This window comes from Ahaetulla prasina, chromosome 1 (genome assembly GCF_028640845.1).
Source record: "Ahaetulla prasina isolate Xishuangbanna chromosome 1, ASM2864084v1, whole genome shotgun sequence".
NCBI classification, from domain to species: domain Eukaryota; kingdom Metazoa; phylum Chordata; class Lepidosauria; order Squamata; family Colubridae; genus Ahaetulla; species Ahaetulla prasina.
Genome location: NC_080539.1, coordinates 87,612,940 through 87,639,915, shown reverse-complemented (window position 1 = coordinate 87,639,915; position 26,976 = coordinate 87,612,940). Strand labels below are relative to the sequence as shown.

The 26,976-nt window shown below is 34.0% G+C and overlaps 1 protein-coding gene across 20 annotated transcripts in view; it reads left to right on the top strand.

Moving 5' to 3' along the window:
- AFDN (afadin, adherens junction formation factor) overlaps positions 1 to 26,976 on the top strand; it is a 101,271-nt gene that overhangs the window by 71,499 nt on the left and 2,796 nt on the right. For 8 of the 20 annotated variants that reach the window (XM_058167759.1, XM_058167773.1, XM_058167745.1 and 5 more), the window contains 13 exons: positions 1,468 to 1,666; positions 2,320 to 2,423; positions 2,726 to 2,812; positions 9,149 to 9,214; positions 9,349 to 9,422; positions 11,712 to 11,830; positions 12,870 to 13,064; positions 13,574 to 13,665; positions 13,759 to 13,947; positions 15,238 to 16,260; positions 19,543 to 19,677; positions 22,084 to 22,597; positions 26,194 to 26,275. In XM_058167759.1, the coding sequence (XP_058023742.1) occupies positions 1,468 to 1,666; positions 2,320 to 2,423; positions 2,726 to 2,812; positions 9,149 to 9,214; positions 9,349 to 9,422; positions 11,712 to 11,830; positions 12,870 to 13,064; positions 13,574 to 13,665; positions 13,759 to 13,947; positions 15,238 to 16,260; positions 19,543 to 19,677; positions 22,084 to 22,597; positions 26,194 to 26,275 (2,879 nt within the window). The remainder of the gene's footprint in view (positions 1 to 1,467; positions 1,667 to 2,319; positions 2,424 to 2,725; positions 2,813 to 9,148; positions 9,215 to 9,348; positions 9,423 to 11,711; positions 11,831 to 12,869; positions 13,065 to 13,573; positions 13,666 to 13,758; positions 13,948 to 15,237; positions 16,261 to 19,542; positions 19,678 to 22,083; positions 22,598 to 26,193; positions 26,276 to 26,976) is intronic. The other 12 variants (XM_058167824.1, XM_058167805.1, XM_058167785.1 and 9 more) reach the window with 4 other exon arrangements.

Below are 26,976 nucleotides of genomic sequence, written 5' to 3'. Positions count from 1 at the left end.
GTAAGTGAATCTTATTTTTAAATTTGGGATGGGTGGGTGATTGAAGGGCATTCAATATAAGTTTATGTAATACAGTGGAAATTATATGGCAGTGAATGAAAACTTTTTTTAATTAAGGAAGCTAATATTAATGTTAAAAATATAATTTTTAATTAGTGGACCTGGTACTTTTTTTTACAAAGACTATATAAGTAGGTCTCACCTACTGCAATTGGGGTTGGCAATTCTGTCACTAAGTGGTACGGATGTTAAATGAAATGTCACTGATTTAAGACATCAATGTCAGCTGCTGTCAGTAAGCCAGTTACCATGGGTCATTAAGTGCACTGTCATCTGATCACAAGTTGTGACTTCCTGCTGGCTTCCCCACTGACTTTGCTTGTTGGGAGCCGGCTGTGAAGGTCACAAATGATGATCGTGTGATCGAAGGATGCTGCAAACATTGTAAATGTGGATGCTTGCCAATTGTCCAAATAGCAATCATGTGACCTCAGGGATGCTGCAGTAGCCACAACATTAAGGGAAAGTCATAAGTCTACCTTTTTACTGTCATTGTAGCACTGAACAGGTGGCCAGTAAGTGAAGACTACCCATAAAATAAATCTAAATGCTTGTGTCTGAATTATGTATTCACCAAGGTATATTTAAAAACGTCAGAAACCTTTTAAATATATACAAAATGAGAGCTATTTGGGCAGTGTTCCAGAGCAACTGTTACATCCAACCTGAATGTATATTCTGTGCTAAGTAAAGACTTCTCCATAGTCATGTTATTTATTATTCTAGTTCTGGTAGCTTTTGCTGATTAGATGGCTACTCTGTATTCAGAAGATACTATGGTTCTCAGATTTGGGATTTTATCTCCTATGTAATGATCCAATGTATATTTTTTGGGCTTGTATTTCCTGACACTGATATCCTCACTTAACAACCATTTGTTCAGTTGTTGTTTGAAGTTGCAACGGCATTAAACAAATTGGGAGTTATGAACAATCCTCAAAGTTAAAGCCATTGCCACGCCCCTGTGGTGACAGGATTATTGCCAGGAGATGTGTGGGGTCTTCACCGGACAACAGTGCAGTTCTGGTGTAACAACCATAGCCAGGACTACTGGAGTTGCCATCACTAAGTTAACAGTCTTTTGTTAGACTTTGCCTAACAACTGCTTCAATAACAATAAAAATTCTGATCCCAAAGGTCATTAAGCAAAGGCTATCTGTATTTAGCTTATCAGTTTCCTTGAACAATCACTGGAACAGTGATTATAGCCTAAATGTTTTCTTCCTGATATTTAATATTCCTGAAATATATCTTACCAAATGAATTCTTCTTCTTAACCGAACAATGAATATTCGCATTGGTCTCTGAATCAATTAATAACATTACTAACTCCAGACAGCAAAAATGTAGAATTCCCTTGCCTTGATTTCCATGTATAATGCTGCATATTTTTTCTCTTTCCACCAGGAACTAATAGAAAATGTGGTAGCTGTTGCAGAAAATACTGCTGACGAACTAGCTCGTAGTGATGGTAGAGAGGTACAGTTAGAAGAGGACCCTGATCTTCAGCTTCCTTTTCTTCTCCCAGAAGATGGTTACTCATGTGATGTTGTCCGAAACATTCCAAATGGATTACAGGAATTTTTAGATCCACTCTGCCAAAGAGGTTAGCTTTTTTTAAAGCTTGCATTTATGTAGCAATTACATGTCAGCTGTCCCAGGTAAACCAGACAGGAAACATGACTAGATGAGACCTAAATCTACACTATTTAAAGGCTACTCTAACAGAACCTTGCACGTCTGAAGGTAAAAACTTTCCACCATCACTTAACAGACCGATCAATTAGGGCAGGTTCTTCCTAAGTTTTTTCCCCTGACCATTAAGCAATTGCAGCTCCTTCCCCTCTTGTCTGAATGTTTTCTAGGCAGCATCTACTTGTCTCATCCCCATCAGTCATCCACACATTCCATTACCCAATCTGTTTTAGTGCAATGATTGTTTTATGTCATCTTGAGGCCCATCTTTATACAGTTTTAGTTTCTTGTGCTGGTTAATGGCCACAATAAAGTAATTTATTTATACTTTTAGTTCTGTTTTGTCCAGTATTCTTATTACTCTGTTGTACACCACCCAGAATCTATTATAACCTACAGGGTTATAATAACTACAATTAAATAAATGTATTTCCCAAATTGATGCCCAATATATTTTTTTTAGTAATGAATCCTTTGTGGAGTAAGTTTTTGGAGATGTCTCTAATGTTCTAATTAACTTATTTGAGCATAAAGAAAAGTCTTGTTATTTTCATTTTCATTTAGCTTTTTGCAGGTTAACACCTCATCCACGCTCACCAGGAACTTGGACAATATATTTTGAAGGTGCAGATTATGAGAGCCATCTGTTACAAGACAATGCAGATTTGGCAAGTATTCATATTACAGGAAAGACAACAGGAATAGATACATTAAACTATGCAATGAAATATGAGATTTGTACTAATGTGAAAATATTTAAAAATTAGAACGTAGGATTCCCCAACTTTTTCTTACAGTGGGAAAAAAAAAGCATTCCTTTAATAAGTCATTGTTGCTTTTTTATTACCCTTTAGCATTGGAATAATTAAGATAGCAGGATAAAGGCAATGTTTTTAAAAAATATCGAAAGTATTTTTCAGGAAGTGCTCTAGCCAGTTCTCAATATTTTCTCTTTATTTTGTTTCATCAGGCTCAGCCACTGAGGAAAGAACCTGAAATAATTACTGTAACACTAAAGAAACAAAACGGGATGGGACTAAGCATAGTTGCTGCTAAGGTACTAAATGATTTATAGATATGAAACTTGTTATTTGAAGTGATAACAATAGATCGTTTGTAGCTTAAGATGAATAAATATTGGGAGCAGACATAGAGAAACAGAAAGTTTAAAAACTTGATTGATGAGGGTTTTTTAAAAAGAGTTTTCACTAATGCTGGTATAGCAACTATTTCATTTTTTGGGCAGCTGCTCTTTCACTACACATGAGACACAAGAGACTGTCTCTACTTTATCTTACAAAGGAGGCTGGCTGGTATGGGAGCCAGTGATGATGTATCCATCACGATATTTCTTGCACTTTTTAAAGATAAATGGCAATGCACTCTCACTAGATTTTTCTGTTAGACGTAACTGAAATCTGTTAATATGAGAGAAAAAATAAGTGCCATATATTGTATGGCATATTTTTTTTTTCCACATGAGAATAGCCTTTCTTAATCCTGAGACACTTGCAGACCAGCTTGTTCTTTACCTCACAGAGGACTAAAGGTAGAATCCCAAAAGTTGAAAATCAGTTAAAGATGCAAAATGGCTGTTCGGGTGAATGGGCACATACTTGGGCTTCCCAAGATTCCATGTGTCTAAGCTCAACACAACAGGATTGTTTGGACACTTGGTTAAGATCAACACCTTTTTCTCACAAACAAATATCTGTTTTGTCTTTCTTCTTTCCACTGCCCCTAGCTTTTGAATTAGAGACAGTTATTCTTGATGTCACAGCTAGAAGTTGAAACCCTGGTCAATTTAGCTAAAACATGAATGGATGATTATAGATTAGAAATGCGCCGCCCCCCACCCCACCCCCCATAAAATAAAATCAGGAAGAATACAACAAACTAGTTAGATATTGTTGTCAAGAAAACCAGATGAATGTGTTCATGAAATCAGGTTGTATTCAATTTACTAGAGGCTTTATTTTTAACGTATCTCATTGGCTATACATCTATATTGTCCAAGCAAGAAAGGCTTGCTTGTTGATTTTCAAGTTTGTAGCAACCTGAGTGTAATCTAAAGTAAATTCTTGACTCAACAGTTTTCATCCAGCAGATGGTGCACTGCTCCAATATTGAAAAATACTAAATGCATGTAACTAAAAATAAAGTACCCCCAATGCAATGTGCTGTTTGAAACTTCATTTTTTATATTATTCTGTAAATGTATTTTTATTTATGGGACCATATCCTAAGTTTTATGTATACAATTTTTAGCACCCAGAGAAAAGATGGGATATAAATCTAATAAGGAATGAAATAAATAGCAAATGAACAAATGAAATTTCTTGTTATTGATTTTTAAGGAAGAGTTCACATGGATGTTGGTCTGAAATTTATTTCTCTTAAGCAGTATATAAATAATTTCTAACTTACTCTGGCAGTGATATTGTACTGCTGAAGTGAATTTGCTGTTTTTTGTCTCAAAAACTTAATTCACTGAACATTTTGCATTAAGATGCAAACAGAACACATTGTAAGGTTATCTCTGACTTCTTCTAGGAGTATTTGGTTTTGAAGAGTTCCAAGTGTTATTTATTAACAAGTGAAGATTTTCACTAGTCTTTTTGAAGCAAGAGAAAAATTAGCTTGTAGAATGAGACAATGGAACAATTTATAAGTTTGATACATTATTCTGTTCTAGGCTCCTTAAAATTTCTATCTGATCACATTGATTAATTTCTGTGTATTTATCAAGAAGCAGGTTTTAGGAAAGAATCAGCAGAAAGCCAGGACTTTTTTTCTCTTGTAGCTAAAATTCCTCTAGTAGAGAATTAAAACTTAGTTAAAGTAACCTTAGTAAACGAGAAGTACATTTTTCTTGTATAATTTTAATAGGATTAATGTGTAATCATCTTAAGTATTTTAAATGCCTCTTAAATGTTCTGTAATAAAGAGTTGATAAATATCAGACTTTCTGCTAAAGAGATAGTACTTTTAGGTGCTATTATCTAAAATTAAAGAAGAAAAAAATTGCAAAGGGATGTCATTGGTCTTAATATATTCTGTAATGGCATTTTAGCAATTGAGAAATATTTGGCCATTTGAAATTGTTGACTTTGTGCCTTGCCATTGACTAACCAAATGCAAATTGTTGGCTGCTCTTTATAACAAATTTCTGAACTAATCAAATTTTTTAATCAATTCCAATCACTACATCACTTTCATGTTTGGAATAGTGATATTCCACTAACTTCACTGCTAAAGGAGACTATACTTCTAATTTATAATATTCCTGAAATAATAACTACAATACCCAATCACTTTTTAGTTAATAGGGGATTAACTGAAACTGTCATTAACGGTGAATGACAAGGATGTGGTATTGGATCAAACGTCTAAAAGGCTAGCTATGTTTCTGTTAGCATATTTTTTACAACATTGGCATTCTATATGAGCATAGCCATTTTGAGCTGAAGGGCAATAGTTACAATTCCAGTCTGTTCTGAGTGATTTCCTACTGTTGCTGCAATGATATCCAGTAGCAAACTGGTTGCTGACACTTAGATGTTTGCTTACCCATAATAGTACCAAGAAACTTTGGGTGGCAGAAATTGGCTTATTTGGGGTTCATGGATAATAATGCTCTGAGAGTGGGACAAAAGTTAGTAGTATTATGTCTAAAATATGTTTTGATGTTAAATGCTGCTTAACTTCCAGCCACACTATGATTACATTTTATGAAATCCAGATGAGTTGGAAGCAGTGTGTGCATGCAGTTTACTTTAGAAATATATCACTTGGGAGAGGAGGGAGGGAGGGGAGGAGCTAGCATTTGATTTCTTCAAATCTGAGAGCCAGCACTTTACTTCCTGTTTAATTTGGATTTTCTATATCTTGTACAACAGAGTGATTGATTTTTTTCTAGGCAGTATCTTTTTTATAAAGCTTTTAAATGAAAATCAGAGTAGCAAAGCTGTGTGTGAGTTGGACTATTATATCGATCATAGCTAGTGTTGATAGATGTTATGCAGCATCAGTTCCTGGCCAAATTATCCTGCTGGGTGTTTTGGAAAATCTAGCAGACTGAAAGTTGTGGTTAAAGTCTAAGAAACAGTGAGGAGTATATTTTCTGGAGTTACAATGTGGTTTTCAGTCGTTGGAAGAACAGAATCCTTGGTAAGTCTCTACAGGGAAAGTTTCCCTATAAACTTACAGTATTAATATTCTTCCTAATCTTCCATTTAATCCAAAATTGTTTGGCAAATGAATTTGGAGCACTGCTAACATTACTATCTATTTGAAGCTATGGCATTAAAAAAGCAAATGAATAGTACATGAAGCTTATTCCTATTACCTGATATTAAATGAAAAGTACAATGTCAGGGTTTAACTTCTGTAATTTGTAAGTAACGATTATATTAAGTGTTGAAATATCAAGTCTAATTTAAGCACTTTTTATGTTACTTGATAAAATGGAAGTATTTAAATCCTGGACATACAAAAATTGAATAATTTGACAATAAATAAAAGAATTAATAGACTGCAAATGTTCCCATTTCATAAATTTTCATTAAGTAAAATAAATGTTGGCATCATTTGATTCTGATGTTAGAAAAAAAAAGTATTTTAAAATGTCTTAATAGGTTATTTGATTGATTGACAACAACCAATTTTATCTGATCACATTTGCTATTCTTTGTTTTCAGTTGCTTTTACAAAGAAAGAGTGAAGAAAAAAGAAAAAAAATCAGTTAAAAATGATTAAAATTGTAAAGAAAAGCAGGGGGGAAATTCAATGGGAAACTTGAAAATTATTTTATATTAAATAAACTTTAAAAAGCCAAACAAAAAGGCTTAATCTTATCTATGCTCTCTGTGTGTGTGTGCGCGTGCAAAATGTCTATCTGTCTCCATGTGTGTTTTTATGTATGGAACAGTATAACTAGGAAATAGCATAATGTTAGGCATGCTTATTTGTAGGCATGTGTATGTATACTGACAGTAATTGTGTTTAACATTCATAGCTGAAGCCCTATTTTTATTTAAATTCATAAAAAAGATACAATTGCACTTGACTTCTAAACCTTCCCTCTTTTTAAAGTGCTTGATAACATTTGATTTTTTTTAAAATCCAAGATTTGTCTTACTTTTCCTTTCAACTTGTCTTACTTAAAATTTTCAGTTAATATTACATTCTGTTTAGTAGCCTCTCTCAAATAATATATAGAAGCTGGAAATACAGTATTTAATCACTTGTTTTTTGTATCTCAGAGATAAGTGACCATTGTACACACACTTGGGGAAAGCAGATAAATTCATTAGATAGAAATAAGGCTTTCCTCAAAATTTGTAACATAACCACTTACCAGAGGGAGGAGGCAGGCCATTTTCACTGGAATTGCTTCCTCTGTACTCCCTTGCATCATCTAAAAACTACTTCTACCGTACAGATTATTAGGAAGAAATAGGAAATTAATAAAATGACATCTAATAGAAGAATCTTTACCATTTATAAGGAGCTATTATGAATCTTTATATTTTATTATGTTTTGGGATACATCAAAACTTTATAAAAGTAGTGGAGTTATATCTTTTTCTAGTTTAGTTCTGGAGGGAGTAATTTTTAAAAACCCTTCAAACTGGTTTCTTAGTTACTCGGATTGCTGAATGTTCATGAAAATATTTTTTTTCATTGCAATATTAGAACATTCTTCTGGCTATTAGCCTACAAGCTACTTGGAATTTATCTCCAATTTTACACATGAGATTTCTACTTATGAGTTCTTGTTCTTCTCTGACCACTCCACTGCAACTGAGTTAAACAAAGTTTACCCTGCAATATTTCCAATGAAAGGGACAAGGCTGTTACATGCTAAACTTGTGCAATATTGTACTTCGGATTTGATGACAAAAATCATTTTGTAGCATGCAGAGGTGCTCATATACTTGCCTTATTAGCAACTCTTCAAAGTACTGTGAGCTTTACTAGGATTGTTGTGATGCATCACTCTTCAAATACAAAATGCTATCTATTTCTTATAAAGTACTGCAGAGATATTCTTCACTGATCTTCAAAGAATGCTTCAGGGAACTCTTTTCCCTTTATACGCTTATTAAATACAGAGTTTTGTGTAATTCTGCAGAATCATTTTTTTATTGTACTCGCCTGAAATGTCAAAATGTTTAAGGAAAGCAAAATCATATTCTTATTGAACATTATTTTAAATGAAATGTGAATCTACAAATCATGATGGGAGTTGATATATTCCTGTGGTAACAGCTATTAGGAAACCTTTAATGAATAGATTAATCTAGTGCTTGTGAGTAATTTCTCTGTGAAAATGGTCAACCCATTCATCATCAAAGTTAGTTCAGGTGATTTACCTACTCCCTTTCTTCTCCAACACTGCACATGTGTCTTTCCCCAAGCTATATATTCAGTGGAAAAAGAAAATCATCATAGACAACATATACCCTTTTTTGACTAAATGCATTCAGAGGTTTTTTACTTAGGAACATTGTTGGAAACATGTACATAGGTTGTCAAAAAATTCCTTAGACTGTCTGGGAAGTAAGTGTTTGCATTGGCTTCTACTGGAGCAAGGAGCAACTCTATTGCAAATGCTACTGCTTTCACCCCAGCTTCTGTAAAGAAAATTTCTCATACTTGATGTCTGTAACCAAAAGAATAAAAAATACAGTACAGTTAGTTGCCAAAGGTCTGAATTAAGAGCAGGTAGTTCTAATTGGCTACATGATTATGGAAATGCCTCGGACAATGTTGGCTCCCTCAGCTAAGAAATAGAGATGAACACTGCCTCCTAGAGTTGGACATGACTAAACAGGGGAAACCTTTACTTTTTCTTTTAGGAATAATTTACCTCCAACTTTATAGATTGACTTCCAGATATGCAATTTCTTCCATTCCAGTCTGAAATACAAAAACAGCAATAGTGGCTATCCTTGTTAAAATTCTTAAAAGTCTATAAAATGCTTTATACATATGGTAGTTGAGATGGCTTTATTACTGACACTGAGGAGATGCATAAGATGATGGTAAATTCTATAGAAGTGTGTAAAATATTGCTGGAAGGAATATAACTCTCTAGAGGTTGCTAGCTTGAATTCCCACCATCACTCATTGTTAAGTTACTTATTTTACTTTGTTGCTAAAAATGTGTTGTCTTCTGTAATGTGTTATAGTAAATGCATTGTATTAATACATTTGTAGTTAAATATATTTCCTAAGGTTGCTACAACTCTTTAAAAATTTATATCGTGAACCATTGGATGGATATTTGTAAATAAGAGAATCTAAATCAATTAGACCACTCTCTTATAAAATGTCCTTATGATTATAGCCTTAGCATTTTTTAAAAAATTGCTTTATATCTTTTTAGGGTGCTGGTCAAGATAAACTTGGCATCTATGTCAAATCTGTGGTAAAAGGTGGTGCTGCAGATGTGGTTAGTATTATTTGTAATTATTGTAAAAAATCATTTATTTGGTGTTTTAATTTCAAATATTTCTAAACAGCATGAAATCTGTTTTCATGTCATCTGAAATAATGTAATTCTTACTTTGTCAAATATGTAACCAGGATGGTCGATTGGCTGCAGGGGATCAGTTGCTTAGTGTGGATGGGCGCAGTTTGGTTGGACTTTCTCAAGAAAGGTATATCATGCTCTCTGGAAATTGTAAACACAGCAGATATTTGTACATTATGTAAGACGTGTAATTTGTTTGCTTTCTGTATTTTTTCTTCTTACCTATTTCATGCTTCTCCATCATGGCTCAATATATTATTGCTCATACCATAAAGGCTGAAATGCATCGTTTTTACCCAGAACTTTTTTAGTATAGATATATATGGTGGGGCCTAGGACAACTTGCCACAGCCATTTTGTTGGGCCCATCTTGCTGCGGCCAACTCACCACAGGTCAACTCGCCACAGCTAACTCCATGTGGGATAACTCAATGCCATAAATGTTATCCACTACTGTTTTTTGACATTATTTCCATGAAATAATGTCAAAAAAACAGTGGAGGATAACATTTATTGTATCGAGTTATCTCATGTGGAATTGCCTGTAGCAAGTTATTCTGTGGCAACTTGGCCACAAGTTGACCACAGTGCAGTGGCTGTGAAGTGGTTGCAGTGAATTGTCCCATTCCATATATGGTGGTCCTTAAAAGTTTGTTAACCCTTTTGATTATTCAAATTATACTTCTTCATTTATTTATTATGTAAAATGGTCCGAAGCTACATATTTGCGTCTGACAGAAGTATTTGGACAGCAATTTACTGTTTCCAGTGTCTTTTAATCACCTTAACCAATGCATTAAGATTCCAATATAATTTGCTGGTACATTTCAAAATTTATATTCCATCAGTGATGGCAAGCCATCTCTGTCCAGAGGTAGCAAAGCAGGCTTAAACTGCTTTGATACTGCCACTATGTTTTACACATGGAATAAAAATTCTTATGCTGGAATACAATGTTTATCTTTCACCAAACATAATGCTTTTTATTTAAGCCAAAAAGTTCTGTTTGGTCTCATTTACCCGTAGAACATACTTCCAAAAGCTTGTCTTGTTTTTCACAAACTGTAGGCAAGTAGCAGTGTTCTTTTTTGAGAATAGTGACACCCTTGCAACACTGCCATTCACACTATTGTTGTTCTCCTGATGGTGACTCCTAGGACTTGAGTGGGAATATAAGGTCATAGGTCATATTAATGAAGAAATAATTAAACAGCAAAAGGATTCACAAAGTTTTAAGCACCATTGTAGTTTACAGTATTTCTGGAAGTTATAAAATGTGTGAAGCATAACCATAACTACTTCTCATATCTGCCCATCTGTTGAGTAAGAGATAATATAATTGAGTAATATACTTGAGCATTGTATTGCAGATTGTAATACCACTATTAGAATTTTAAGGAGAATTAAACAATTTGTGACTTATTGGATCATTGTTTCATTTTCTTACCTAACAAAGAGAACAGAATGACCACATGTGGGCAAAAATATAATGGGAATGGGGTCAACTTCCCCATTGATATTCCTTTTGGGAAGCTGGCAATGAGCATCAGAAATTTCCTTTCTCTTTCTTTACGAAGCAGCATTTAGCCCAATTCAAGGTTCCAAACAGATACAAACGTTTTAGTAATAAATAAATAAGTTCTTTTTGCTGGGTTGTGAAAAAGATATGGCATAATCCACTTGTTTTACTATGATATTCCTTATAGAACCTAAAGGGCCTCACTAGAACTCAAACATAGTGCCAAAAAATCAGTTCTTGTTCCTAATATGCAAATATCATTGTTAATAAATGAGTCTTAGGCACATAATTATGGGAAATAAAAAAATAACATTTGATTTCAGGTGGTTTGTACCCAAATCAAACATTAGAATATTTTATTTAGATATGGAATGGAACAGGGCTTTTCTGTTTCAAGTGTACACCAAACTGCAGTTGTTTCAGGCAGAATTTTTGAGGTCGAAGGGAAGAGAACAGAAAAATGTTAAAGGCATCAGTAACTATAGCTGAAGGCAGACAGGAAAGAGAGGGAAGATCAAGAGATGCACAGGCTAGTGAAATATTCTAAGCAACAGAAGTGGGAGAAAGTATGCTTTGTACTTACTTGCTAAAATTATTCCAGGGTCCTTGGAAGTTTTACTTTGGCCAAAACCCAAAGTGACAAGAACATTCTGATTTTTTCCCCCTGCTAAACTTAACTTAACTTAGAAATTATTTGCTAAAATGACAGAATTATTTGCAAGGATTGGATGTGTTTCTTTTCTATTTTGTAAACGGTTTTATTGGATTCCCATAAATAGTTTATTTATATTCATTGTGTACATTTTTCTAGTGACTAAATGCTTTGAATTTGCTTTATAATAGTTTCTTACTACTGGTTCTTGCAAACTCACCATTATATTTCCAAATCTTACTCAGAGCTGCAGAACTGATGACAAGAACAGGAACAGTAGTCACACTAGAAGTGGCAAAACAAGGAGCAATTTACCATGGTTTAGCAACACTGTTAAATCAACCATCTCCAATGATGCAAAGAGGTAAACAAGTAAAATATATTTGTCCACATATAAAATCTACATTAAAAATTAGTATAAAAATAAGGCATATCAAGTACCTAGTATGTGATCTGATATGGTAATTGCTCTCTCCCTCAAGAGGGCTAAATGTAAAGATTCAGTTAAGTTCAGCTGTAAGCAACACGGAATTGGCTTGCCACCCCTTTTTTCTAAGGCGTTTTTTCAACATTCCAGATTAGCGTACTACTGTAGAATTTTCCAGTGGTCTCCATTTGGAACAAACAAGTTTTAAAATCGTGGAAAGCTTTTTCAAAATTAACCTGCTAGTACCTGCTTTTGAACATCCGTGACAGGACTTGCAAGTATTACTTTGCAAGCGTCTTACTGTTTACTCTTAAAATCTTACTGAATTCAATGGTCTTAATTAGTCTTAATTCAATGGGATGTTTAGCATTCACATAGGATTGCCCTCTTAACTGAGTGGGATTTATATCCTCAGAATAATATCAACACTCCTTTCTCAATTTGTTGTTTTTAAAAGGGAATTATAATGATTTGATGAAAAAGCAGAGATTTTTGTTGTAAAGCAATTTGAATGTTAAGAGGTTTTATATAAAGATGTCTGTTTTTTCTAATGATACTATTTGGCATATGTAAAATTAGTCTGAAGACAGATCTGTGTAATCTGCTACTATTGGTGAATTTTAGTTGTTCTTAAAACTCTCAAGCAATGATGTTTTCCAACTATAGAACATGTTTATAATTTTAGTAGAGAAACTAGGAATATAACCTGGAGCATTATGCAGGTAGTATAGACTGGAGAAAGTCAAGAGCATTCCATTTGGTTCTATAGGACCAGGAAATGCAAGCAAATTTGCAGCTAAATTTTTTTGTCTGCCTGACTCTACTTACATGAATTTTGCTTTTTGAAACTGCACATATGAAGAAGGTTAAAAATAGAGTCTCTTTTAGCTTCATTGCAGACCAGAAGAATTATTATGTCTTTGTTTCTCTCCCTCTCTCTCTTTTTCTCTTTCTCTCACAAACATTCATTGTTCAGTTTCAGATCGTCGTGGCTCAGGTAAACCTCGACCAAAGAGTGAAGGTTTTGAGCTATATAACAATTCTGCTCAGAATGGATCACCTGAAAGCCCTCAGCTGCCTTGGACAGAATATAATGAACCAAAGAAATTACCAGGGGATGATAGACTGCTGAAGAATCGAGCTGATCACCGATCTAGTCCCAATGTAGCAAGTAAGCAAGCACCAGCTTACAACTGTTTCTGTGAATTAACACCTGAAATAAGTCTAAATATTGGGATTTATATAACTAATTACCATATAAATTAAATTAGTAAAAATTAAAATTTATTTTCTTATTAATTATTTAAATAATCTATATGACTGCAGCACTCAAACACTGACCCTGGATAGTGCATCGGTATTCCCAGTATGCTAAACTCGGGAACAAATTTAGATGAATAATTACATTCATATACCACCACCACACACACACACAAACACACAGGAACTCAAAGCCCAAGGGAAAAAATCCAAATTTTACTACCCTTCTGAAGACTGACAGGGTGAGGGCTAGCCATATCTTATGTTCCAAACGGTTGGCACCATACCACCCTTATACTGTTCCAAAGGTTGGCACCACAATGGAAAACATCGCTAAAGAAGAGCTAATAAGTCCTGTGGGTCATTGATTTTTCATTGATTTTGCATTTGTTAATGTTTAAATCTCCTTGTTCTCAATAGATCAGCCTCCAAGTCCTGGGACCAAAAAGGCTTATACTGGAGGAACTACAAATAAGATAACTTCAGTGTCTACCGGAAATCTTTGCACAGAGGTTAGAATGAAAAAAAACTTTACTTGTAAATATTTATAAAAATGCTTGATATTGTTTTTGACATCTATAAATGATATTTCCATATTTACACAGGAACAGGTACTACCAGCTAGACCTGAAGCATATCCAATTCCAACACAAACTTATACCAGAGAGTATTTCACATTCCCAGCCTCCAGGTCTCAGGATCGAATGGGTCCCGTTCAGAATCAATGGGCAAGTTATGAAGAAAAGCCCCAAATTCCCGCTGAAAGTAATCACTATATCAATAATTCAAATCAGGTTAGAAATAATTTGCTTTTATCGTATTCGTGGTTTGACGATTGTAGACAGAATAAGAATTATAACTAGGACTAGTCTAGCATTAAGTTGTATATTTTATTATATTTTGCTATCCCTAAAATATAGTATTTGGCCAGCTTCTAGACTAGAATCCTACACTCACTTATATTGTGTTTTAAATCTACTGCTTGCTTGTATTGTGTTTGAAAAGCTGTCAATTTATATTTGGAGTTGATGGTTGAAATGCAGAAGTCTGATGCTTTTTTTTAAAAAAATCACATTTAGAGCTTTTGAGAAAAAAACTGCTGTATAGGAAGAGTATATTAATTTTTACAAAGTATACAATGCCTGGTTTATATTTGTTTTCTTTTAAATGTCCAAGACATTACTAATCTGTCAATGAATTTTAATATGTGCATTGTATTCAGTGCTTTTGGACTAATAGAGCATAAGTAATGCATTCATTGAAAACAAAGCATTTTTAGGTCATAATTAAGGTCTTTGAAAGAGAAGTACAGAAATGTTGCTTTTGTTCATAGCTGCCAGCTCTTCTATCTGGTCTGTTTTGTATTTAAAATAAATTGTAAAAGTACACAGCAAAGTTTGTGAAGCTTATAAACAGATTAGAAGTTTTCAGGTATGTGGTATATTATTATTACATTTCTATACAGCAGTTGTATTTTGTATTTAATACTGTAGAAACTTCGCAATTAGCAGCACAGTATCTTTTGACATTGGAGCATTTAATAAGGAATTAATACTTCATTTAAATAATTTTCAGCATTGCAGAAGGTAAAAAAAATGAATAGGAGATTAACAATAAGGCTGGATGAACAAATAGTTCCTTTTTCATATTGGTATGTGTGTCTATGTATGCGTGTAATTTTAATAAAAGTTGCCAAAGCAGTGAGAGGAATGACTGGCTAGTTATTCATGTAAGCTCTTAGACCTAAATATTTCTGGGAGCACAAGCTGTAAAAGTGATAGTAGTTTGGCATTATTCTGAGGAAAAGTATACAGCATGGATTCTGCTGATGTTGAACATATGCCAAGATAGTTTCAAAATCTTGTCTCAGGCTGCTTTAGAGTTTGTTTAACTTGATTGGAAAGAAAAGCTGCATGTAGGGCTTCAAACTTGTAATGTATTACCCGCTTGTTAAAATGCTGATTTTAAGAACAAGTGAGTAAGCATTTCATAATCATTATTCAAAGGTAATAAGCTGCCATTTAGTTCTTGTGGTATGGCCTATTAATGTGGAAATTAATGTTATATTCTTTATTTTTTTTAAGCGTGTAACACGTTCTCAAGAGGAACTACGGGATAATAACATTTATCAGGCAGAAAGGAATCAATTAGAAGTTGCCATGCAAAAAGATATGGAATATATTGATAGAAAATCAGATAGCGATCCATGGATGAATTCTTCTGTTGACTCTAGCACATCAAGCCAGGAGCATCTAAACAGTTCCTCTAAATGTATGCCCTCTGGATCTTCTTTAACCAAAAGTGGACCTGGTCGCTGGAAAACACCTATAATTACTCAACCAATGTTGCTGGCAGTTTCTCAGTCCACAAGGACAGACCTACCTCCCCCTCCCCCTCCCCCACCAATGCACTATGCAGCTGACTTTGACGGACTGCAAATGGATTTACCTCTCCCACCACCACCTCCACCTGCAAATCAGTTGGGGTCACAGTCATCTCAGGTTGCTGCTGCTGCAGAGCGCAAAAAGAGAGAAGAACATCAGAGATGGTATGAAAAGGAAAAAGCACGCTTGGAGGAAGAACGAGATAGAAAACGTCGAGAGCAAGAAAGAAAACTGGGGCAAATGCGTGCTCAGCCACTAATGCCAGCTCAATCATTGCTTCCTCCTCTTCAGCAGGTGAAACCAGAGAAGCCTTCAACATTGCAGAGGTCTCATGAGACGGTTATTAGAGAATTGCAGCCCCAACAACAACCCCGAACCATTGAACGAAGAGATCTCCAATATATCACCATAAGTAAAGAAGAGCTGTCCTCTAGTGATAGTCTGTCTCCTGATCCCTGGAAAAGAGATGCTAAAGAGAAGCTGGAGAAGCAGCAGCAGATGCATATTGTGGATATGCTAAGCAAAGAGATTCAAGAACTTCAAAGTAAGCCAGATCGAACAGGTGAAGAAAATGATCGCCTGCGCAAGCTCATGCTGGAGTGGCAGTTCCAGAAACGACTTCAAGAGTCAAAGCAAAAAGATGAGGATGAAGATGAGGAAGAAGACGATGACATTGATACTATGCTGATTATGCAACGACTAGAAGCTGAGAGAAGAGTGAGGGTAAAAATGAGAGAATCCATTTAAAAATGCATTTCATGGGTTAAAATTCCTGCACATTGCTAGCATAAATATAAATTAGTTATCACTATAGGATAAAGGAGGACTGGACTCTCATAATGTCCCTGTCTTTCATTGTATATAATGAAGTTGACTACTCTGATTTGTCAAATAAGTGGTGTTGCAAGCTATTACCTAGAAATTGCTAGGGGGAGGTAACCCTTTTTTCGAATTCCCCTTTTACAAAAACAAAATCACTATTCTTATTTTTTTATAATTTTACTTTCTATGATACATATGTAATATTCCAGAACATTAGTGTAGCTTTTTTAATCTTTGACCACTAAAATCTGTTTTAAATTTGTTTCGTCTGTTAGTCCATAGCATAACAGGATTTGGAATTTTCATTCCAAGAATAATAACTTTGTCTTTATCAGGAAAAATAGCTCTTTAGTAAATCTGCTTTTAAGAATATGGCTTCAAAAACAATCCCATACTTTTTTTTAAAAAAATTGTAGAATCTGTATTAGGGGCTATATAAATAACATTGATAAATGATAAAATTATAACAGCAACTTGATTTCAGCAACTTGGGTGTTATTTTTTTACAGCAATTGCTTTCTACGTTCTGCTTCTTTTCTTGTTTTTAAAAGCTTTACTTTCCATTGCTGCTTTTAACGCATTTTCTTGTTACATGCATAGGTTGTTGGTTTTTTTTGTTTTTTTTCTATACTGAAAATTAGATAGATAAAATGAATGTAACAACTATCCATGAAATTGTTGCCAGTTCTAATGTTGCCATTCAGCTTTTTAACCTAACTGTATGGATAAAAATCTATATACTATATAATTTTAAAATATTTCATCTTCATTATTGAGCAGCTTGACATTACTATTATCAAATTTGCACCATATGCTTTGTTAAACTCTTTTTCTAAATAGTTGCAAAATACATCTTGTATTTGTTTTGCAGAGTTTTAGAACTCCCATTAGATATGTTTTTTATTAATGGTAAATTTAAAATAATATAACCAGTTGGCCATTTTTTCACAATACTCTGTTCTCTTGATATCATGTAAATATTTAAGCACAAATAGATGAATTAACAGAGTGTACAGAAAATATTTTTTTTAAAAAATCTCCTTTTCTGATTTATATTGAGAGATTTGCTAACATAATATTAGACTGTCACACTGACTTTTATTTTTATTCAGCTGTAGTAACGAATCAGAGAAAATGATTTTGGCATAGTGCAATCTAAATTTATCCTTATTTTCACTGTGCATCTTTCTTTTTCCTTCTCTTATTACCTGCAGCAGACTGCTTTGCCAGCAATCTCTGTTCTAGATTTGGTATGTTCTTATTTCTTTCTCTTCGATGCCTTTCCTTAATACTTTTTTCTTTTTCTTTTTAATTAATGCTAATCCAATGTGCATTGGATATTTGTTTATCTTTAGAGTGCTTCAGGGCAAGGACTAATATATTAAATTAATGGTGAGCAAGAGACACTTACCTAATGCTTGAGGAATGCTCCTAATTTTTTTTTCTGCTGCTTTTCTTTTAAAGTTGTATTCTGTTTGCATATTTTACTTGTGAACTACTACAGTTAAATGAACCATATATTAACAATTTAACATATATCAGTAGTTTGAAAACATTTTGCACAGGTGAGTTTCCATTGTTCATTTCCCCATGCTTTTTTAAAAAAAATTTTTCCCCTAAATCAGATATTTTAATGTATTTCAGCATTCCAATATATTATTTGTCTTCTTATTCAAGCTTTTGATAATTTGGCATTTACAGTTAGATTTAATGATTTGGTTTTTGAAATAGAACTTTAGGGTTAAACCTTTGAACTTAGATGATTTAAAATATTTTTACAAAAAATTATTTCACAATCATTGCTCTTACCTTATTGATGGAAGACTAGAATTTTATGTTACACTAAAAGCATCAAAATATATATGAATAGTTTAATAATAATTTCATGATATGTTTTAGCTATTTTATTAACTGTGAAATCAAATTAAGAGGTATTGTACTGATCAGTTTTATTAACCTATTATGATGATGACAGAGGTGTTAAAGGAATCAGATTTGAGTAAACAGTGCAATATTCAATTTCTTAAAACCAGTCATTTTGAGTATTAAACTGCAAATCATAGATATTACAATTCAACAACGTAAAGAGTTTTCAGTATCTAATTCATACTTGATGAACTCAATATATTTAAAAGTGCAGTTGGATCATGACACAAGAAACCTATCAAATGGAATTATAATTAAAGATTTTACCTCCTTCCCTTTCATAAAAAAATACTAATTTTGATTTCCCCCCTTTAAAATAACACCACTTGGTGCAATTCTTGGAATTACAGTATAATTTTAGCTATTTTAAAAAGTGTGGGACAGAGTCCAGTAGTTCTCCTTTATTCTTTTGTAACACTTCTTCTCACAGGTGTTTAAAGGAGATGATAGTCATTTTTTGAGGAACACTTTTCTGAAACTGTTGGTTTGATAATTTAAGATTATGTGAACTAGCTAGAGATCCTTATTTAATGTGATTAAATATTTGCACTTTGAAGCATGGATTTTCATTACTTTTCCTATTTTACAGAGATTCCAAATGCTCCTTTGCAGTAAAAAAACCAAAAACCATTACTATATGAAAAAAAGACATCATAGGCAGCTTAAATAGCTGATATGTTGGGTTTACTGTCAAGATCAGAGGAATGTTATTTAGTGGGAAAAGAATAAAAGCTTATCATTGACCATAGTTTGTGCATCTTCCCAGAAGAACAATGGTAAAACATAGAGTTTGAACTATAAAAACAATGTCTCAGAATAGAAATGCCTACAAAATCTATAGCATGGATGTCCAACTTTTTACCTTGCCTCGGCTGCATTGAGTGAAGAGGAACTGTTTTGGCTGCATATAAAATATACAATATAGTTAATGTATATAACTCATATAAGATTAAAATTTACAATCTTGTGGGGCCGCATTACTAGCTATTCAGGTTCGCATGCAGCCCATGGGCCACAGATTGGACACTCCTGATGAATAGCATTTTTTAGGGGAAAATACATTTCCTTTTTGAATTTCCTTTATAAGTTTTTTTCCCCAAAATGCAAAAAAAAAAAAAAAATCCCAAGAGAAAATAATTATTAATTAGCTTTTTTTTAAAAAGTTTCTTTTGAACAATAATGGGTATTTTTCTTCATGAAATATTATTTCTGTCTTCGAAAGGATCTGAGGTAAAACACAAGATAAATCTTCATTAGTTACAGGATGAGGAGCGCAGACGGCAGCAGCAATTGGAGGAAATGCGCAAACGGGAAGCAGAAGATAGGGCCAGGCAAGAAGAAGAGCGTCGTCGCCAAGAGGAGGAGCGGACAAAGCGAGAGGCTGAGCAAAAGGTTTCACTCAGTCTTCTATAACTTTGTATACTTCACTTAAATTGGTTTGACCTGCTGCTATTACTAAAGTCTTCAACAAAACTAGGGATAGAATTGTCTGCAGCGGGTTTTGCGGTTCTTAATATGTACTGCATTGAATTCTGTACACTACTTAAAATAAAAAGCCAAGCTGACCCTGTTTGTAGATTTGCAATTTAAGGAAAAGAAAAATATATTTCATTATTCTTCAAGAGTCTTTGAGAAGCTGGCAGTATATAAACTAGTAAATGAAATCCAAATAAAATGAAAGATATATGAAGCTGGGAGAGTGCAAGAAAAATGTAAAGACCTCAGATAGTGAGCATAATGAAAGAAATTCAAAATGAAATCCCCTCCAAGAAGTAAGTCTAAAGGGATAAAATTATTTTTAAAACAATAAGAATAAAGTTATAAGTTTTGAAATCCTATTTTAAAAAAGGTAGAAAGAAAATCTGTCAGATTTAGAACTATGAAGAACTTAATTCAGAAGAAACCATATCCAATTAAACAATGGCACTAAGTGGGTTTAAATAAGTGGGATTCATTAAACAGAGGGGAATGGATAGACAGTGGTCTGATCATGATTTGTTTTGGTTGTTAGGGAAAATGTTAAACATGAAGGAATCCCAAGAAAAATATTAGCATATAATATTAATTGTAGTTCATCTTCCTACCACCACCATTGTTAATTTTCCACGTCCCTCCCACTTCAAAAATATATGATACTGTGTGATACCATTCTAATGATTGAAATCTCATCCATTTGTTCCAAATGATAAATATTTGTAAAAAATTGAAAGCTTAATATTAATGAATGAAATTATGGTTAGGCAACATACTGAACTTCACTATCCTTCAGACACCCTTTCAGTATTCTTTTAATTTAAAGAAAAGTAAGGAAATGACATTGTTTGAAAATAAAAAATGGAATTGCTTGTATTTTGTATGGAAGTAGACTACTGGCTACCAAGAAAGGCAAAGGTAAGCGGGGCTGGGAAATAGTTTTTTTTTCCTCTTAGAGGTAGTGATGGAGAACAGCTTTGTCATTCTGGTAAATGGACATCCTATGTCTAGTCATGGACACCATAGCTTCAGTTTTTTCAGGGTGGTCGCTATCTTAGATATGCTTTATGGCTTAAAAATATGCCTAGCCCTCTTTTAAGGAAAAAAAATGGATATAAGTCAAGCCATGGTTTAGAAACCAGTCTATAGGAGCGCTCCTTCAGTGGTGTCTGTCTTTGTGCATAAACTCCTACGTCCCTTTTAAGGAAAGCAAAACAACAACAACAATAACAACAAAAAGACTGTCATTATCTCAGCTCTGCATGTTTGGTAAAGTTAACATGTAAAGCTGACCTAAGTCTTACTCCTCTGTGCAACCCTTTCTGCTTTGTATTTATAATGCCAAGCAGGGAGATGGGTGTACGTTCATGTAATTTCAGACATTAAACTGTAATTGAGAGTTTAATGCATCCTGGCACTCAGTACAAGAAAGTTTATGACATTGTTGGTATTGAATATCCTTTGTTTTAATGGCAGCATATGGTAGTCTTCGATTTACAACAGTTCATTTAGTGACCTTCAAAATTACAATGGCACTGAAAAAAGTAACTTATGACCATTTTTCAGTTACAATCTTTGCAGCATCCCCATGATCACGTGATCAAAATTTAAATGCTTGGCAACTGATTCATATTTATGACCGTCCCAAAGTCATATGATCACGTTTTATGACCTGACAAGCAAAGTCAATGGGGAAGCCAGATCCATTTAACAACCGAGTTACTAACTTATCAACAGAGGCAAGAAAAGTTGTAAAATGGGGCAAAACTCACTTAACAAACGTCTCACTTAACAACAGAAATTTTGGTCTCAATTGTCGTAAGTCAAGGACTACCTGTATTTCATTTGCAAGGTAGAATTTCACATTTCATTCTTTCTAGTCACTTTCTTCTTTCTTGATATTCCTTGAAACTTTAATAATTTATTGCAAGTTTACCTTTTTCAGGGTAAATATGTACCTTATCACTGAACAGAAACCAAAGATGATTCTGTGGTTTCTGTGATGCTCTTTCAACCCTGAACCCTCAATTCAACCTGAGCCAGAAATATTCTCTTCTAAAGATGGCTCTGCTGACATCAAAACCAGAAAGGGTTCTGCTTGATTTCTCCCATTTTGTTCCACTCTTGCTCTCAGAGTCTACTTCATAGGTTCTCCTGCCTCTCAAGAGGCAATTGGATTCCATCCAAAGTTCAGAAGTAAACCAATGTTTTAGAACGGGCAATGTGACTTTCTTCCTTGATAAATGAAAAAATTACCCAAATCTTTTCCATTTGTGCATTTGGTATTTGATATTTGCTGACATTTTATTCCCTTTGGCTCAACAGAGGCGACAGGAAGAAGAATATTATAATCGCTTGGAAGCAGAGAGGCGCCGCCAGCATGATGAAGCAGAACGGCGATTGCTGGAGCCTGATGACCCTGGTCTGTACAGACCTCCGCTTCCACGGGAATATGAATTCCCCTCCCCACCCCTTTCATCTAATGCTCCTCCTCCCCCACCTCAACGAAACACTTCTTACCTCAAAACTCAGGTCCTCTCTCCTGACACGATATATACTGCCAAGTTTGTTGCATACAATGATGAGGAGGAGGAGGACTCCTGTCTAGCAACAGGTCAGGATAAGTACACCAGTACAAGAAAGTCTTGCGGTGACCTTCCTCCTGTCCCCCCTAAGCCACAGCAGCCCTCCCGCCAGCCACGCCCAGTCTCAGATGGCCTCTGTCTGTCCAACTCATACCAGCCCTCCGCTGTCAATGCCAACAGTACTGCTAACAAAATGAGCCAACCCCCTCCCCCACCACACAAGCCAAGTTTCATCAATCCCAGCACCACAAAAGGTAGACGGAATATTTTAATTTACAATCTCTCTGAAAACTCTACAAATTTCCCACTAAAGTACTCTTCTGAACAAAATCACTCTCATGATTCCTTCTTACTTGATCACAATCTTGGGCGTGGTGATCCAACTCTTAATCTGATTTGTTGCTATAAATTTTATTTTAAACCTGTGGTCTTTCCATTTCTTTATCAAATTCTATAATTCTTACTTTCATATACTGAAAGCAAACGATTCTCAAAATTCCACTAAAAGTACTGTTGGGTTTGGCTTTTGATCTACACCTCTATCATTCACCATTTATTTTTATTACTATTATTCATTGGTCCATGGTGCTTTCACATTTCTGAGGTACATGTTTCTTGCGCTAAGGATATTTATTCACTGTGAGAAGCAGTGGGTTTTCTGCTTATTACTTGCCATGTAAACAGTGTGCAAAAGGCTTTGAAAGTATATAAACCAACAATTATGTTAATTACATTTGAAGTGAAATGCTACCTGGGTGTATGTTTTAGACAAAGCAAACAAAGCAGATAGATATAGTATACTTTTTTATGAGGTTTCTACAACACATTGCTCAATACTGCAGTAACTCCATTATTCATGTTGTTTTACTTTATCCTATTTACATTTCTCACTTTCTTCTTTCCCCTTCATTATAAAATATGTAACTGAATAATATTGGCCACAAGTAGTTCCACTAGAACTCCAATGTGAAAGAATTACAAAACTTTAGGTTGTAGCTGGTTTATACTTTGACAAGATACAAGTAAAAGTCATATTTTTGGAAGAAGATGGAGCATTAGTGAGTTTTGGGAAGCTTGCAAACTATTTTGCAGCTGCTTGTTTTCCTTAAGACACTTAAGCAAAAAAAAAAAAAAAAAGGTTTAGTTTCACTCAAATTGTTGGGGGAAATATGCTGATTCTAAACCACTTAGAGAGGGCTGTAAAGCACTATGAAGCAGTATATAAGTCTTAAGTACTACTGCTATTGTTAGTAATAATCAAAAATTCTCAAAATGGATCCCAGCTGATGGTTTGATCCCAGCTTAAAGGAAGTTCCACAAACAGCTGTGGGATTTCCCTGTTTGATCAGTTCTTTCTAAAGATAGTCAAGGAATCATGGAAAAAGCCTGTAATCTAAAGTGGGTCAAAGCAGACTATTGCTCTTTCTATAGTAAAACAAAGCAGATAATAATGCTGTTATTATTATAGTTAAGATGAGAAACTTCAGAAGTAACATTCACTTCCTAAATATAATGCTTCCCCAGGCATTCACAAGAGAGTCCTGCCAATAGATAAATTTTGCCAATACTTATTTCATATTTTGGAAATGCTGTATAATAAATATGTTTATAAAACAGTGTAATATGATAATATCACTGTTAAATAAACTCACAGCTGAAATACTCCGTCCAGAAGTGCTTATTAGTTGCTCCACTTCAACCTGGAAGTATTTGAATGGCCAACTCTGTCCTGGGCCCCATTACTTTCAATAGTGACTTGGATGAGGATGCTGAGGGAACTCTTAAGCAAATTTGATGATGACACAAAGCAATGAGAAGCATCTAGATATAGGTGAGAAATTTTAAAAAAGGCTCTAGAAAGATTGAGTATTTTGCTGAAATGAGTATATGCGAAGTTTTAAAATTCCCATTTCAGTAGGGAAAAATGCAAGGCATATTTGTACAAACTATCAGTTAATGGAACAGGCTATTACATGAAGACCTTTGCCAGAAGTCTTCAGCTAGAAAGTAAATGGTTATCTGTCCCATCTTGCACTGGGCAGAGGGTTGTGCTAGATTATCTCCAAAATCCCTTCCAACTATGATTCTGTGCTTCTGTACCTAATAATTCTTACTGTGTTTCCCCGAAAATACGACCCTTTCTTATATTTTTTTGAACCCTAAAATAAGCGCTTGGCCTTATTGCCATGTGCTCAAAAGCCTGATTGGGCTTATTATCAGGGGATGTCTTATTTTGGTGGAAACAAGGTATTAAGATATATAAACAAGCTACGGGTTGTTACTCAAAAATGACATATAATTTGATGTTTCATGTAACCTCTGTATATGGTCTATAACATCCCATTATAACTATTTTAATATTTTTAAGTTTATAAACAGGTCACATATTCCATTTGAACTTTCAATCTTTTGTGAAGGATGTCTGCCTAAAGTAAAAAGCTCTTTGCACATAATGCGAAATCACTATGCAGCTTCTCTCTTCATCTCATTAACACTCATATTGCTGTCCTTAAAACGAATGTATGGCAAACTCTGCTTCTGCAAAATTAAATTTTCCCAGCTCCTTCCATTAGATTGTTGGGATTATTTTAGAAGACTGGCACTCCTCAATCTGGGAATAAAATGAGAGCAACTATAACTAATATTAATGTGGTTAAGCTTCTATGTTTAGATAAACTTTTCAACATAAAAAAGATAAGCTTAAAATTGGACATGAAGCAAAATTAATTTCTAACCAACATATTATTAATATTCCAAGTAGATTCCTAGTGTTTCCCTAGAAGTTTACCTTATTAAATTTAATTTCACACTTAATTCACTAAATTCATAATCTCACTAAATTCAGTTGGGATTTCTTAGAAGTATCCATGCATTAAGTTTTCTTTAACTAATTGTTGGGCACCAGTCTGATATTAAATGCAGCTTTATACTGCTGAAATCTGTAAAAGTTGAATAACTGAATAAAAGACTACTAATGGAAGGAGTATATATATATCTGCTTTTGTGAACAAGGCTTACAAGAAAAACACATGCAGTATTTAAAAACTAAAAATACTACTTGAAAATTCAAATGTTTTGTAGCCAGAAGAGATGGTTTTACTTAACCAGTACAAATAGCAGAAGTGAGAATCTATGAAATGTGGGGGATGAATTGATATTTCAAATGCAAATGATGTGTTTAATCTTGTGGCCTTTGGGGAAGAATCATCGGTAGTGTAAAGGGTTTGCTGTTTTTGCTGTTGTGTTTGTTCATATGAGAGCAAAGTATAAAGGTGCAGTGCTGCAAAATGTATACAAAATAGACATTTTAAAAATAGCATTTCTAAATAGGTGTTATAGAGTTACAGATTTATTGTGGACTCTGCAGTTAAAAGAATATATATTGAAAAGTTGTCATAAGACTATATTCTCAAATTCTGCACATTCATAATATCTTATAAAATCTGTTCTTTGGGAAATATAAAGGCAATAGTTCCTGATGTTACTGGATGTTTTCATCTAGTCTTATAAACAGGATGGCTAAAGTTTATTTTGCTATTATCCATGCAAACTGCTTAAATTTCATTTAAATCACTGGAATTTTGGCAATCTGCATATGCAAGATTTGGCAAGTTTGGATATTTATTTCATATATATTTGATTTCATTTATATTGTCCATGATGAAAAGTTGTCATTTGATAGAAATATTTGCCATTATATTCAGTTTTCAATATTTTTTTCCCTTTCTTATAAGGGAGCTGGTAATGTTAGGAGACTAGACCTGAAAGTATAGAGTCAGATCCATTTAAAGCACTGCACCTTTTGGGAAAAAAAATAGTTATTGTTATTTTACTTTTTTTTTTTACAAAGGCTCAAACTACACTGGATCTACTGGAGCACTTGCAGGTTCACAGGAATCTTATTCAGACCCAAGAGAGAAGAAATTGAAAAGGTAAAATGGAAATAAGTTTGCTTTTAAATACTGCTTTATTGGTATGAGAACATATACTTCTTGTTGATGTTTAGGTAATTAAAGTTTTTTAAGGATCTAACATGTTTTTAAACATAGCAATGCATCCAGTAAGAATGTTTAGAAAAGATTGAAATATTTTATAGTAATGATAGCATCATAAGTGTCGGTATGGTGTATTGAGTAAAGTGTAGACTGGGACACCAACTTTTAATTCATCTTTAACTTTAAAAGCTTTCTGGATAATTTAGGGTAAGTCATTCTCTCTCAGTCCAGCCTAAATCATAAAAGAGAAGTGGTGAGAGGAAAAATAAGTCTTGTACTGTGCTGTGCTGTACTGTGAATCAAGAAGAGGGCCGTGAAAATATTTACAGATCCCTCACATCCTGGACATAAACTGTTTCAACTCCTACCCTCAAAACGACGCTATAGAGCACACCAGAACAACTAGACACAAGAACAGTTTTTTCCCGAAGGCCATCACTCTGCTAAACAAATAATTCAAACTATCAAACTATTTACTAAATCTGCACTACTATTAATCTTCTCATCGTTCCCATCACCAATCTCTTTCCACTTATGACTGTGACTGTAACTTTGTTGCTGGTAATCATTATGATTTATATTGATATTGATTGTTCCTGATTGCTTATTTGTACCCTATGATTATCATTAAGTGTTGT